Source organism: Cebus imitator, unplaced genomic scaffold (genome assembly GCF_001604975.1).
Source record: "Cebus imitator isolate Cc_AM_T3 unplaced genomic scaffold, Cebus_imitator-1.0 Scaffold612, whole genome shotgun sequence".
Lineage (NCBI taxonomy): Eukaryota > Metazoa > Chordata > Mammalia > Primates > Cebidae > Cebus > Cebus imitator.
Window position 1 is genome coordinate 465410 of NW_016107927.1, and position 11526 is coordinate 476935.

An 11526-nucleotide genomic window follows, 5' to 3' on the forward strand; every position below is an offset into this window, starting at 1 on the left:
AAGAGGGGACTTGAAATGTACCCAACATATAGTAATATCAAATATTTAGGGTGATGGACACTCCAAACACCCCGACTTCATCACTACACGTTCTATGCATGTAATAAATACCCAAATGTACTCCGTAAATATGTAAAATATTTTATATCAACCAGAAAATACTTTGCCTAGTGTCTCCATCCAAATGGGAATAAATCTAGGGCTCGATGTACACATTTCACAGCTTTTTATTGAGAATTGGGAGGGGTAGACCGTGGTAGCAGGTGCACTCACTGTCCAAGTTTGCCCAGACTCTCTGCTGCATGGGTGATGGCATTTGTCACTGTGTTGGTCACTGTCTCAGTGACTTCCTTCATCTTTTTGTCCCCTGACTCTTGGGCTTTCTTTATGGCGTCAGCAATGGCTGTTGGAAAGAAAGAGGAAGAATTTCTGAGTGATCCACCCACTGAACTTGTGTCTTGAGTGACCTGTGGGATATGGCTGTCTTAATGGATTAGTCCCTGGAGTGGCCCTGTGGGACCAAGGGTAGCAGGACTCCTGGCAGAATAAATTTGAATTTGGTTTTAATTTCCCCAACAACTTGTATTTCTCCAACCGTGAGTGAGACTGAGCATCTACTCATGGGTACATTGCCTGCTTATCCTTCATTTTTCTGGAAAATGCCTGCTTATGTCTTTTGGCCATTTTTATATAAAGTTGCTATATTGGATTATCATTTTTATTACAAATATTTTTCATCAGTTTGTGATTTTTCTTTTGGCTTGGTTTATAGTTTGTTGTTGTTGTTGTTGTTTGCTATAGAAAATTTTGAAGTTTTGGATTGTCAAATTTACCAATATTTCCTTTATGGCTGCTGGGTTTTTTGTCATAGCTCTAAAGATTCTCCCCTCTTCAAAACTGGGCCAAAGTCTCTGATGTTATTATTGTGTCTAAATGTGTATGATGTCTTCCCCTCCAAACTCGTATTTTGAAATCCTCAGCCCCAGTGTGATGGTATTAAGGGGTGGGGCCTTTGGGAGTTTGAGATTCGCACCCTTGTAAAAGAGACCACAGCCGGGCTGGTGGCTCACACCTGTAATCCTAGCACTTTGGGAGGCCGAGGTGGGTGGATCACCTGAGGTCAGGAGTTCAAAACCAGCGGGCCACCATGGTGAAACCCCATCTTTGAAAAAAAAAAAGAAAAAAGAGACCACAGAGGGCTCCTTCCACCATATGAGGACACAGCTAGACCCAACCATGAACCAGGAAGATGCCCTCACCAGATGCCAAATCTGCCCGCCCCTTGATCTTGGACTTCCCATCCTCCAGGAGTGTGAGAAATAAATTTCTATTGTTTATAAGCCACTCATTTTATATATGTTTTTTTTTGTTTTGTTTTGTTTTGAGATGGAGTTTGGCTCTTGTTGCCCAGGCTAGAGTTCAATGGCACAATATTGGCTCATTGTAACCTCCACCTCCCACATTCAAGGGATTCTCCTGCCTCAGCCTCCCGAGTAGCTGGGATTACAGGCATGTGCCAGCACGCCCGGCTAATTTTTGTATTTTTCGTAGAGACGGGGTTTCACCATATTGTTCAGGCTGGTCTCCTACTCCTGACGTCAGGTGACTCGCCCGCCTTGGCCTCCCAAAGGGTTGGGATTACAAGCATGAGCCACCACGCCTGACCTGTGGTATTTTATCATAGCAGCCTGAGCTAAGACAGTTATCTCCAGCGAGTTAGTAAATTCGTATATGTAAATATAAGTCCTTCATTTACCTGGAATCTATTTTGTTGAAAAGGACTGAGATATACATATGCTTTTTACATAGTTCTACTCATAGCTCACACACATCAATTTAACATTTAACATATAAATTTACATGTTAAATGTTTTGTCCCAGTGTGCTGCCACATAGTCTTTTGTGACTGTCTTCTTATCATTCCACAGAGAGAACCATCTAGGCGGTGCTCTAAGGCAGTATAGGCTGTGGCCTCTGATGAGCATAGGTAACTGCCCCAGCCGAGAGGCTCTGAAACATTAGGGGCAGAGTTTGACCTGGTTAGTCAAAGAACAGGTTGGCCCCAGCTTCCCTTCCTCCCTCCCTCCTTCCCTGCCCGATTCAGCTGGCTATACCTTTCTCTCCAGTCTCCTTGGCATGTTCCACCACTTCCTTCACCACTTCCTCCACGGCATGAACTGAAAAAAGGAGACAATTCCAGGGTGAGGGCTCAGAGCAGGCCCACTGCCCCCCAGTCCGGGGTGGGGGCTCAGAGCAGGCCCACTGCCCCCCAGTCTGGGGTGAGGGCTCAGAGCAGGTCCACTGTCCCCCTAGTCCAGAGTGAGGGCTCAGATCAGGCCCACTGCTCCCCAAGTCCGGGGTGAGGGCTCAGAGCAGACCCGCTCCTCCCCGGTCTGGGGTGAGAGCTCAGTGCTGGCCCACTGTCCCCCAGTCCAGGGTGAGGGCTCAGTGCTGGCCCACTTCTCCTCACAATGGACCTATATGTCCCTGGACATCCAAGATGGGGTTCTGGGATGCCACCACTAGCCCGGACAGGCTGGCTCAGGAGAAGGACATTCTCCAAAGAGCTGGCTTTATCTGGAGATGCCGGGGGCCTGACTGCTGGGAGATAAGCTCAGTGAGCCCCATGAGGACACAGGGCCCCCAAGCCCCTTGGCCCTGCCTGGTCTGGAATGCCAATGAGCAGGCCGTCTTGCCAGCTGAGACGTGGAGCCCAGGCTGGGCCTGTGTGCCAGGTCACACCCCTCTCAGGATGTGCTGATGCCTGCCTCTGGTCGATTTCCAAAGCCTCAGCCAGAAAAACCAAGTCCCCCAAAGCAATTCCTCCAACAAGAGAGAATTCTCTGCCTACTTCAGAGTTGTTTAAAGTGTGGTGGTAGAGTGCTAGAATGGAAAGATTTCAGAGTCAGAAGAAATAGTTCTTATTCTAACTCTACCTTCCACCTCTTGTTTCCCTCATCTTTAGAATGAGAATCATACAACACTCAGAGGCTAGTGAAAGGTTAAAGCAGGTGGTCCCCACCAGCTGCAGAGACAACAACAAAATACGCATCTGCTGCCATTTAGAAAAAGGACCACAAACTCAGGCAAGACTGTTTTCACACGGATGACCCACGAGAGAGGCCTGGCCAAGCCTCCCCTCACACAGCTGCTGACCTCTGCATACAAAATATGCTTTGGGACCAGACAAGGTAGTTCATGCCTGTAATCGCAGCACTTTGGGAGGCCAAGAGGGGTGGATCCCTTGAGGTCAGGAGTTTGAGACCAGCTTGGCAACATGGCAAAACCCGGTCTCTACTAAAAATACAAAAATTAGCCGGGCATGGTGGTGGGTGCCTGTAATCCCAGCTACTCGGGAGGCTGAGGCAGGAGAATCACTTGAACCCAGGAGGTAGAGGTTACAGTGAGCCGAGATCACACCACTGCACTCCAACCTGGGTGACAGAGCGAGACTCTGTCTCAAATTCTCAAATAAAAATAAACATTGCTTCACATGACTTGGATGAAATTGAAAATGTCCTTTTTGACTTTGAACAGAATCAGATTTGGTGACTTCTTAAGAAATCTTTGAAGCTTTAAAGTTATGGTAAAAATAAAAATCCATCTTCCTTTTCCTGCATAGGTTAATCAGAATAGGCTGTTTTGACAAGAAAGACTCCCCAGATTTCCGGTGTTCACCCAGCATCGGGGCTCTGGCCCTGCCCCTAGGAGACCTCCCCAGTTCTGCACCCCTCAACTCCATGCTGTTCCAGTGGGGCTGAAGGCCAGGGTTCCTGGGGGGCCAAGGCCTAACCCCAGGTCCTCGCCTGCCTAATAAAATCTGCCTCCAACAGACCCAGCCTGCCCCAGATCCTCCCAGCCCAGGTGGAAAGGAGCCCCAGGTCCTTACTGGCTCCCTCGGTGGCCTTCTCGGTGCGGTGGGCCAGGCCCTCAGCAGCCAGCTTCCCCAGGCCTCCCAGCATCGTGTGGCAGCAGACGGTAGCCAACTAGGATGCTGAGAACCGGCCCAACGTGCTTTTATAGCTGCCCCGGTATCTTCTGGGCTCTGGGGCACCAAGCCCTCGCCCCAGCCCAGTAGGAGGATAGACAGGTGAGTCAGCGAAGACGGCAGCAGGAAGGGGCTGGGCGGAGCCACCCCAGCACTGAGGTGGCAGCATCCCCTAACAGCATGAGACCTCTGTACCCCTGTCCTAGGGACCCCAGGAAGGACAGAGACGGGGGGCAGGGCTGAGGCTAGACAGGAGAGATCCGGACATGCCCCTTCTTGAGGCAGGGGGCCTGAGTGCCAGCCCCCCTGAAACCCAAGCTCCCCAAGCCTGGGCACTGATACACACCTAGAGATAGGCCTGGGACTCCAAGCCTGCTGCTCAAGGTCCCCAGTGTAGCCCAGTCAGGGATTTGGGGGTTCTATAGGCCTGGGGACCTGGGAACACAAGTGGAGTGAGGGCCACTGCCCTCCCCATTCCTGGAGACCCTGGCTCTGCAGAGCAGTTTGCAGCCCCCATGGGACAAGTGTGGCATTTAGGGTGGTGCCTTGCCCGAGGCAGAGGAGGGCATAGCACTGAGCAGAGGCATAGTCACCTGGCACTGCTCAGCTGATGCTCACTCACCCAAGAGGCTCTGCGAGGTCAGCGGTGCCCTCCTATTCCCCGGTGGAGTAGACAGAGGTTTCCGCCACCACTAGGGAGATGCTTCTGGCCCTAGCTAGAATACCCTAGAAAGCAGCTTCCCTGGCTCATGGTGCATCGCATGAGGAGTGGCCAGGCTGCTCCCTAGTTACTCATGATGGACAGAGATGCCTCAAGCCACCTGCCACATGCTGCTTCCCTTAGTCACCAGCCCAAACTGAGCCTCAGTTTCCGCATCTATAAAATGGGGACAGTGTGCCTCCCTGACTGTGTCACTAATCATCCTTGGGACAAAGCATGCAAGCTCCTGTTAAACACCTGTTCCCTCCCCTCGTCACTAAGGTGTTGGGAGGTGCCCCTTGGCCGTGAGCTCTGAACAACCAGTGGGATAGGCCAAGGAGTGACTGGGACATGAGGCTGCCTTGGAGCCAGAGGGCTGGGGAATGTGACTTCCACAGGCCAGGGGCCAAAGACAGGTCTTCCCATGCTGCTGCTTCTGGGGCGCAGGCCTGGGGCAGGGGTCTGAAGCTCTCTCAGACCCCCTTGTCTCTCAGAGCTGCCTTCCTGGGTATGTCAGGGCCTGATCAGTTTGCTGGACTGTGGGCCTCCCAGCCTGGGACCCAGGAGCTGAGACCTGCCTGGTGTTAGGGGGCACGAGGGCTATGGCCAGTCTCCCTAGGGTGGGCAGTGGGTACCGTGGGCAGTAGTACCTCTGGGTCTCAAGGCCACGGCCCCACACATGCCATTGTTATTTCCCTTGGGCAGGGGCGAATCAGGCTTAAACAATTTAGAGGAGCCTTCTTTAAGAAAAAGAATACAATAACATAACTCTCACATTTTTCATTTATATACATATGAACCTATGGTCCCAGAAGGGGCTGTGAAAGTGGGGGCCTGGAGCCTAGGGGGGTCCAGATGACCTTGTCCTCCTCTTATAACAGCCAGAGTCCAGGATGTTCTGCCCAGGGCATTGGGCTGGCACTACAAAGGTTTAGAGGGGATTCCTGGGACACGGCTGGTGGGAATTTGTCTAGGAAACCCCAGAGACGCTCCCTGGACCCATCAAATCACCTTCCCTGTTTCTTCTGAGGCTGTGTGTTCCCCACCCCAACAGGGGTTCTTTCTATGCCTGTTCCCCTGACAGGTGTCATCTGCCACTCTAAAATGGCTTCCAGACCCCACAGACCCCTCGCCATAAGCGCCACCCTAGGGTACTCTGCACCAGTCCTCTCTCTCAGGAGCTCACCAGCCCCAGCCAGCCCATTGTCAGAGCTCAGCCACACAGCAGGACCCTAGACCACTGACCAGCCCAGAGCCAGGCCCGCCACAGCCTCGGGGGCAGCTGCCCTTCCCCCCAACACTGTCGCCTGCTCGTGAGACCCTGCCCTGCTTTAACGCACTGCCTTGGTGTGAGCATTATGATTCCAATGACAACACGCCATGGCCCTAGACCTCCTGGGCAAGGCTGAGTCCAGACATAGATCCCAGATGCCTGCTGGGGAGAAGGCAAGAGGCCTGGGGAAGCCCAGGACCAGACTTGAGCCTCAGGCCCTGATGCCCTCCCACTTGGCCTTCCAGCTGCTGCTGGGACCAGATCCCAGTCCACTCGGCCCAGCCCCTGGGTCCCAGCAGGCCCTCTGTGCCCCACCTCTGGGACAGACCCCTAAGAGCGGGATCCCTTTCTAGCCAGAGAACCAGAGATAGCCCGAGATTCTCCTAACCATGATGCCTCCTGCTGGGAACAGCTTCACCTGCCTGGATGAGGTCGAAAGCAAATCAGGTAAGGCCTGCCCTCCACCACCCAATCTTGGAAGAGGTCCAGCTCACAATGGTCCCAAGGGAGTGGCCCTTGGACGCAGGGACCCAAGTCAGCATAACCTGAGTCAGAAGGTCAAGTCCAGCCTCCCCTCAGGCAGGGAGAATATGGCTTTGATGGGAGCAGATGAATCTCCGGTGGAATTTGCCCAACAAACCAGTTTTGCAAGGGACTAGCTGGCTGAATCATCAAGTCAAGGAGAGCCAGTGTTTCAAATAGCAATTTGCCAACTTAGCAATTATTGATTCTGAAAAACAAATTGTCTATTTGGAATACTTAAATACTTAGGCTGTCTCACGTCTGAAGCATGAAGATGCCTCCTGTGATCTGAAGGACGGACGTCATGAGTGCCACGAGTTTTGTGTCAGTCCCTCCTGCCGGCGTCTTCTCCCACTTTGCTCTGTGGATTTGAACTCACAGTTTGTGCTATGCCCACTGCCTGCTAACCCTAACCAGACTCCTGGAGACCTGGCTGGCCAGTCACCAGAGGAAGAGGGCCCAGCAGCACGCCAGCACTCACCCACCTGTGGGGATCAGTCAGTCCCGGTGGAAGCTAGAGGACATATTCAAATGGGTACTTGAGGAAAGGGGCTGTTCACAGAGGTGTGGACAGAGTTAAGGGAACCAGTGAGAGATGAGGAGTGCCCTGGACCAGCAAGAGTGGGAGCTGTTATCTCCCTGGGTCTAGAGGGACGGGAAAGGTGTTCATGGACCCCGACAAGAGCTGTGGCTAGAGGAGGATCGTCAGGAACTGCAGCCATCAGCAGAAAGATGTGGCCACTGCCAAGGCAGCCCAGCAAGGAAGAATCTAGGCGAATAACCACCTCTTCTCTCTCTCTCTCCAACCTCCGATGACATCCCCCACTGTCTGAATTCCACCAGGGCCAGAGAGTGATGCACCCTGGTGATGCAGTCCAAGAGGGAGCAGGCAGGGACGAGCCAGTGGGTATGGAGGGAAACAGATAAATGGAGAATTCCAGCTCACTCTGCTGGATTTCTGGGTCTGATAGAAGCATAGCAGCTGCTTAATTCTTTTCTTTACCTTTCTTTTTTTTTTTTTTTTTTTGAGATGGAGTTTCACTCTTGTTGCCCAGGCTGGAGTGCAGTAGCGTGATCTCGGCTCACTGCAACCGCCTCCTGAGTTCAAAGGCTCCTCCTGACTCAGCCTCCCAAGTAGCTGGGATTATAGGCACACACCACCACGCCTGGCTAATTTTGTACTTTTGGTAGAGACGGGGGTTCACCATGTTGGACAGGCTGGTCTTGAACCTCTGACCTCATGCAATCCACCTGCCTCAGCCTCCCAAAGTGCTGGAATTACAGGCATGAGCCACTGCTTCAGGCCTGCAGCAGCTTAATTCTACAGTGTCCCGTTTCTCCTTCTGGAAACTATATGGAAAGACAACGACCAAGAAGAAGGAGGAGGAGGAGAAGGAGGAAGAAAAAGCTCACCATCCACACACACATCAAACTCAACTTCAGAGAAATTAGGCAGCTGGGAAGCCACGTAAACCTGAAAGCAGGTGACGCCAGCAGAACCAACGCAGGAAGCCAGGGAAGTGCAGAAGAACAGGGTATGGGGGGTAACCCAGGGGGATCTTCATTGTCGCCAGCAACACACACTCCTGGGAGGAGAGGACTGCAGATCTGGGGAAGTGAAGAAAGAAGGAGCAGGTGGTGCCTGGAGAAGACCGGGTGTGCTGGATCTGAGAGGCCACTCCCCAACAGAGGCGGAAACACTTGGGAAGGCAGGGCTGAGAACCTGGAGGCTGAATCCAGGAAAGGAGCCTGGCATTAGAGCCTTCCTGAAGCCGAGTGGGTTCTGAAAGGCAAAGGGGCAGTGGTACAGAGGTGAGGCTGATGCTTCTGTGCAGGAAGGGCAGGCTCCTGAGGAAGGGAGCCCTGAACACCCTCCATTAGATTCCCATAGAGCCCCACTCCCTCCACAGGGACCTTGAGCTGATGTCTGGGAAATTCCATTCACACTGGAACCTCCGATACACTGCCATGAATGTGAGGGTTTCATGACTGATGGGTAGGTTTCTGTCTTCCAGCTCAATTGTATAGTTCCACTTATTCCTCCCCCAGCCTCCCTGAACGTTCACCTCTTATGAACGTTAACCACAGTATGGTGATCAGAACCAGAAAAATCACATTCTCATGTTTAACTAAATTAAAATTTAAATTATTTCACAAAATAACCAATTTTATTAATTTTTGTTATTTTGAGACGAAGCTTCGCTCTTGTTGCCCAGGCTGGAGTTCAATAGTGCAATCTCAGCTCACTGCAACCTCCGCCTTCCAGGTTCAAGTGATTCTCCTGCCTCAGCCTCCCAAGTAGCTGGGATTACAGGTGCATGCCACCACCCCCGGCTAATTTTTGTATTTTTAGTAAAAATGAGATATCATTATATTGGTCAGACTGGTCTCGAACTTCTGACCTCAGGTGATCCACCCGCCTCAGCCTCCCAAAGTGCTAGGATTACAGGTGTGAGCCACTGCACATGGCCAATTTTATTAATTTAATTAAATACATTTAGATCATTTAAATAATATGTTTAACTATATTTAAGTAATTTAAAATGAACATATTAGTAAACTAAAGACCTTACTGGAGTTTCACTACGTTTTCCACTAATATCCTTTTTCTGTTCTTCCTTTTAGTCTCCCGCAGTTTTGTTGGACTGCAATAACTGTTCCTCAGTCTTTCTTTATCTTTCATGACCTTGGCACTTTGAACCAGTGCTGATCAGTACTTGCCAAACGTTCCTTGACTTGGGTTTGACTGATGTATTCCCATGATTGGACTGAGGTTGTGCACTTTTGGCAACTACAGCACAAAAATGATGTGCAATCCTTCCCAGTGCATTCCATCAGAGTTATGGCATTGATAGTTCTTATTACGGATGGTGCTGAACTTTCATTTGGTTAAGGTTTCTGTTGGGTTTCACCATCGTAAAGTTACTATCTTTCCCCCTTGTAGGGGAAAAACATCTCAAGAGAAATACTTGGCGACTATGCAAATGTTGTATCTTCTCAAACTTTAAAAATTTTTTCGGGCCGGGGCAGTGGCTCACGCCTGTAATCCCAGCACTTTGGGAGGCCAAGGCGGGCGGATCAGGAGGTCAAGAGATCAAGACCATCTTGGCCAACATGGTGAAACCCCGTCTCTACTAAAATACAAAAATTAGCTGGGCGTGGTGGTACACGCCTGTAGTTCCAGCTACTCGGGAGGCTGAGGCAGAAGATTCATTTGAACCCAGGAGGCAGAAGTTGCAGTGAGCCAAGATTGTGCCACTGCACTCCAGCCTGGTGCCTGGAGACAGAGCAAGACTCTGTCTCAAAAAAAAATTTTTTTTTTTCTATTTTGACGGCTGGGCATGGTGGCTGATGCCTATAATCCTAGCACTTTGGGATGCTGAGGAGGGTAGATCACCTGGGGTCAGTAGTTTGAGCCCTGGCCAATCTGATAAAACCCCATCTCTACTAAAAATACAAAATTACCTGGGCATGGTGGCACATACCTGTAAGTCCAAACTACTTGGGAGGCTGAGGCAGGAGAATTACTTAAACCCGGAAGGCGGAGACTGCAGTGAGCTAAGATGGTGCCATTGCACTCCAGCCAGGGCAACAAGAGAGAGGTTTCATCTCAAAACAAAAAAACAAAATTCTATTTTGAATTGTGGTAAAATATACATAACATAAAATTTACCACCTTAACCACTTCAAGTATACAGTTGGAACAGGCGTCAAGGAGAACCTTTGGGTTGGGTAATGTGGAGTATATTCGCACAGCTGTACAACCAATCTCCAGAACTTTTTCATCTGACAAAACTGAAATTCTTTTTTTTTTTTTTTTGAGACGGAGTTTCGCTCTTGTTACCCAGGCTGGAGTGCAATGGCGCGATCTCGGCTCACCGCAACCTCCGCCTCCTGGGTTCAGGCAATTCTCCTGCCTCAGCCTCCTGAGTAGCTGGGATTACAGGCACGCACCACCATGCCCAGCTAATTTTTTTTTTTGTAGCTTTAGTAGAGACGGGGTTTCACCATGTTGACCAGGATGGTCTTGATCTCTTGACCTTGTGATCCACCCGCCTCAGCCTCCCAAAGTGCTGGGATTACAGGCTTGAGCCACCGCGCCCGGCCTCAAAACTGAAATTCTATATCCACTAAACAACTTCCCATTTTCTCCCTTCTCCAAGTCCCTGGCAATCCCCATGCCACTTTCTATTTCTATTAGTTTGCTTACTCAGTCTAGACACTTCACATAAGTGAAAGAAGACAGTATTTGTCTTCCTGTAACTGTTTTATTTCACTTAGCATATGTCCTCAGTGTCCACCCATGTTGTAGCATGTGTTAGAATGTCTTCCCTTTTAAAGGCTGAAGAATATTTATTGTATGTATACACCACATTTTATCCGTTCATCTGCCTAAGGACAATTAGGTTGCTTCCATCTTTTGACTAATGTGACTAACACTGCTATGAATATCAGTGTACAGATATTTCTATGAGACCTTGCTTTCAAATATTTTGGCTATATACCCAGAAGTGATATTGCTGGATCATTTGGTGATTCTATTTTTAATTTTTTGAGAAACTACCTGTTCTGTGGTGAGGAGGTCTATATAAATCTACCTGCAAAGGCCAAGGAAGCTGAGATACTAAAGAAAGAGGCTGACAAATCCGGTTTCTCAGAAAGAAACATTTAATAGAGGTTTACGAACAGAAACCAAGTCAGGGATGGCACCAAGACAAGTTGGTGGATCCCTGCACCATTACCCTCAGAACCCAGGGCTTATATCACATAGGGAATGGGTAATGCATGCTTCAAGATGGATGTGTACAGCCAGGCACAGTTGCTCACGCCTGTAATCCCAACACTTTCAGAGGCCGAGGTGGGTATCACCTAAGATCAGGAGTTTGAGACCAACCTGGCCAACATGGTAAAACCCTGTCTCTACTAAAAATACAAAAATTAGCTGGGCAAGGTGGCGGGCACCTGTAATCCCAGCTACTCAGGAGGCTGAGGCAGGAGAATTACTTAAACCCGGAAGGCGGAGACTGCAGTGAGCTAAGATGG

General features: G+C 50.1%; 1 protein-coding gene across 1 annotated transcript; it reads right to left on the minus strand.

Annotated features, from left to right (window-relative positions):
* Positions 1-209: 209 nt before the first annotated feature.
* FAM25A (family with sequence similarity 25 member A) lies at positions 210-4008 on the minus strand. The gene is made up of 3 exons (XM_017516952.2): positions 3890-4008; positions 2115-2177; positions 210-403 (listed from the first exon to the last, which is right to left on the minus strand). Exons 1-3 carry the CDS (start codon positions 3960-3962, stop codon positions 270-272), a joined length of 270 nt encoding a protein of 89 aa, XP_017372441.1. The 5' UTR covers positions 3963-4008; the 3' UTR covers positions 210-269.
* Between the last annotated feature and the right edge of the window lie 7518 nt (positions 4009-11526).

Excerpts from the sequence above, each read along its gene's own strand:
- FAM25A (XM_017516952.2), bottom strand. The coding sequence starts at position 3,962 with ATGCTGGGAGGCCTGGGGAAGCTGGCTGCTGAGGGCCTGGCCCACCGC. Across the intron at positions 2,178-3,889 it reads GAAGGCCACCGAGGGAGCCA|TTCATGCCGTGGAGGAAGTG; the intron begins GTAAGGACCTGG and ends TCCTTTTTTCAG. Across the intron at positions 404-2,114 it reads CAAGGAGACTGGAGAGAAAG|CCATTGCTGACGCCATAAAG; the intron begins GTATAGCCAGCT and ends TCTTTCCAACAG.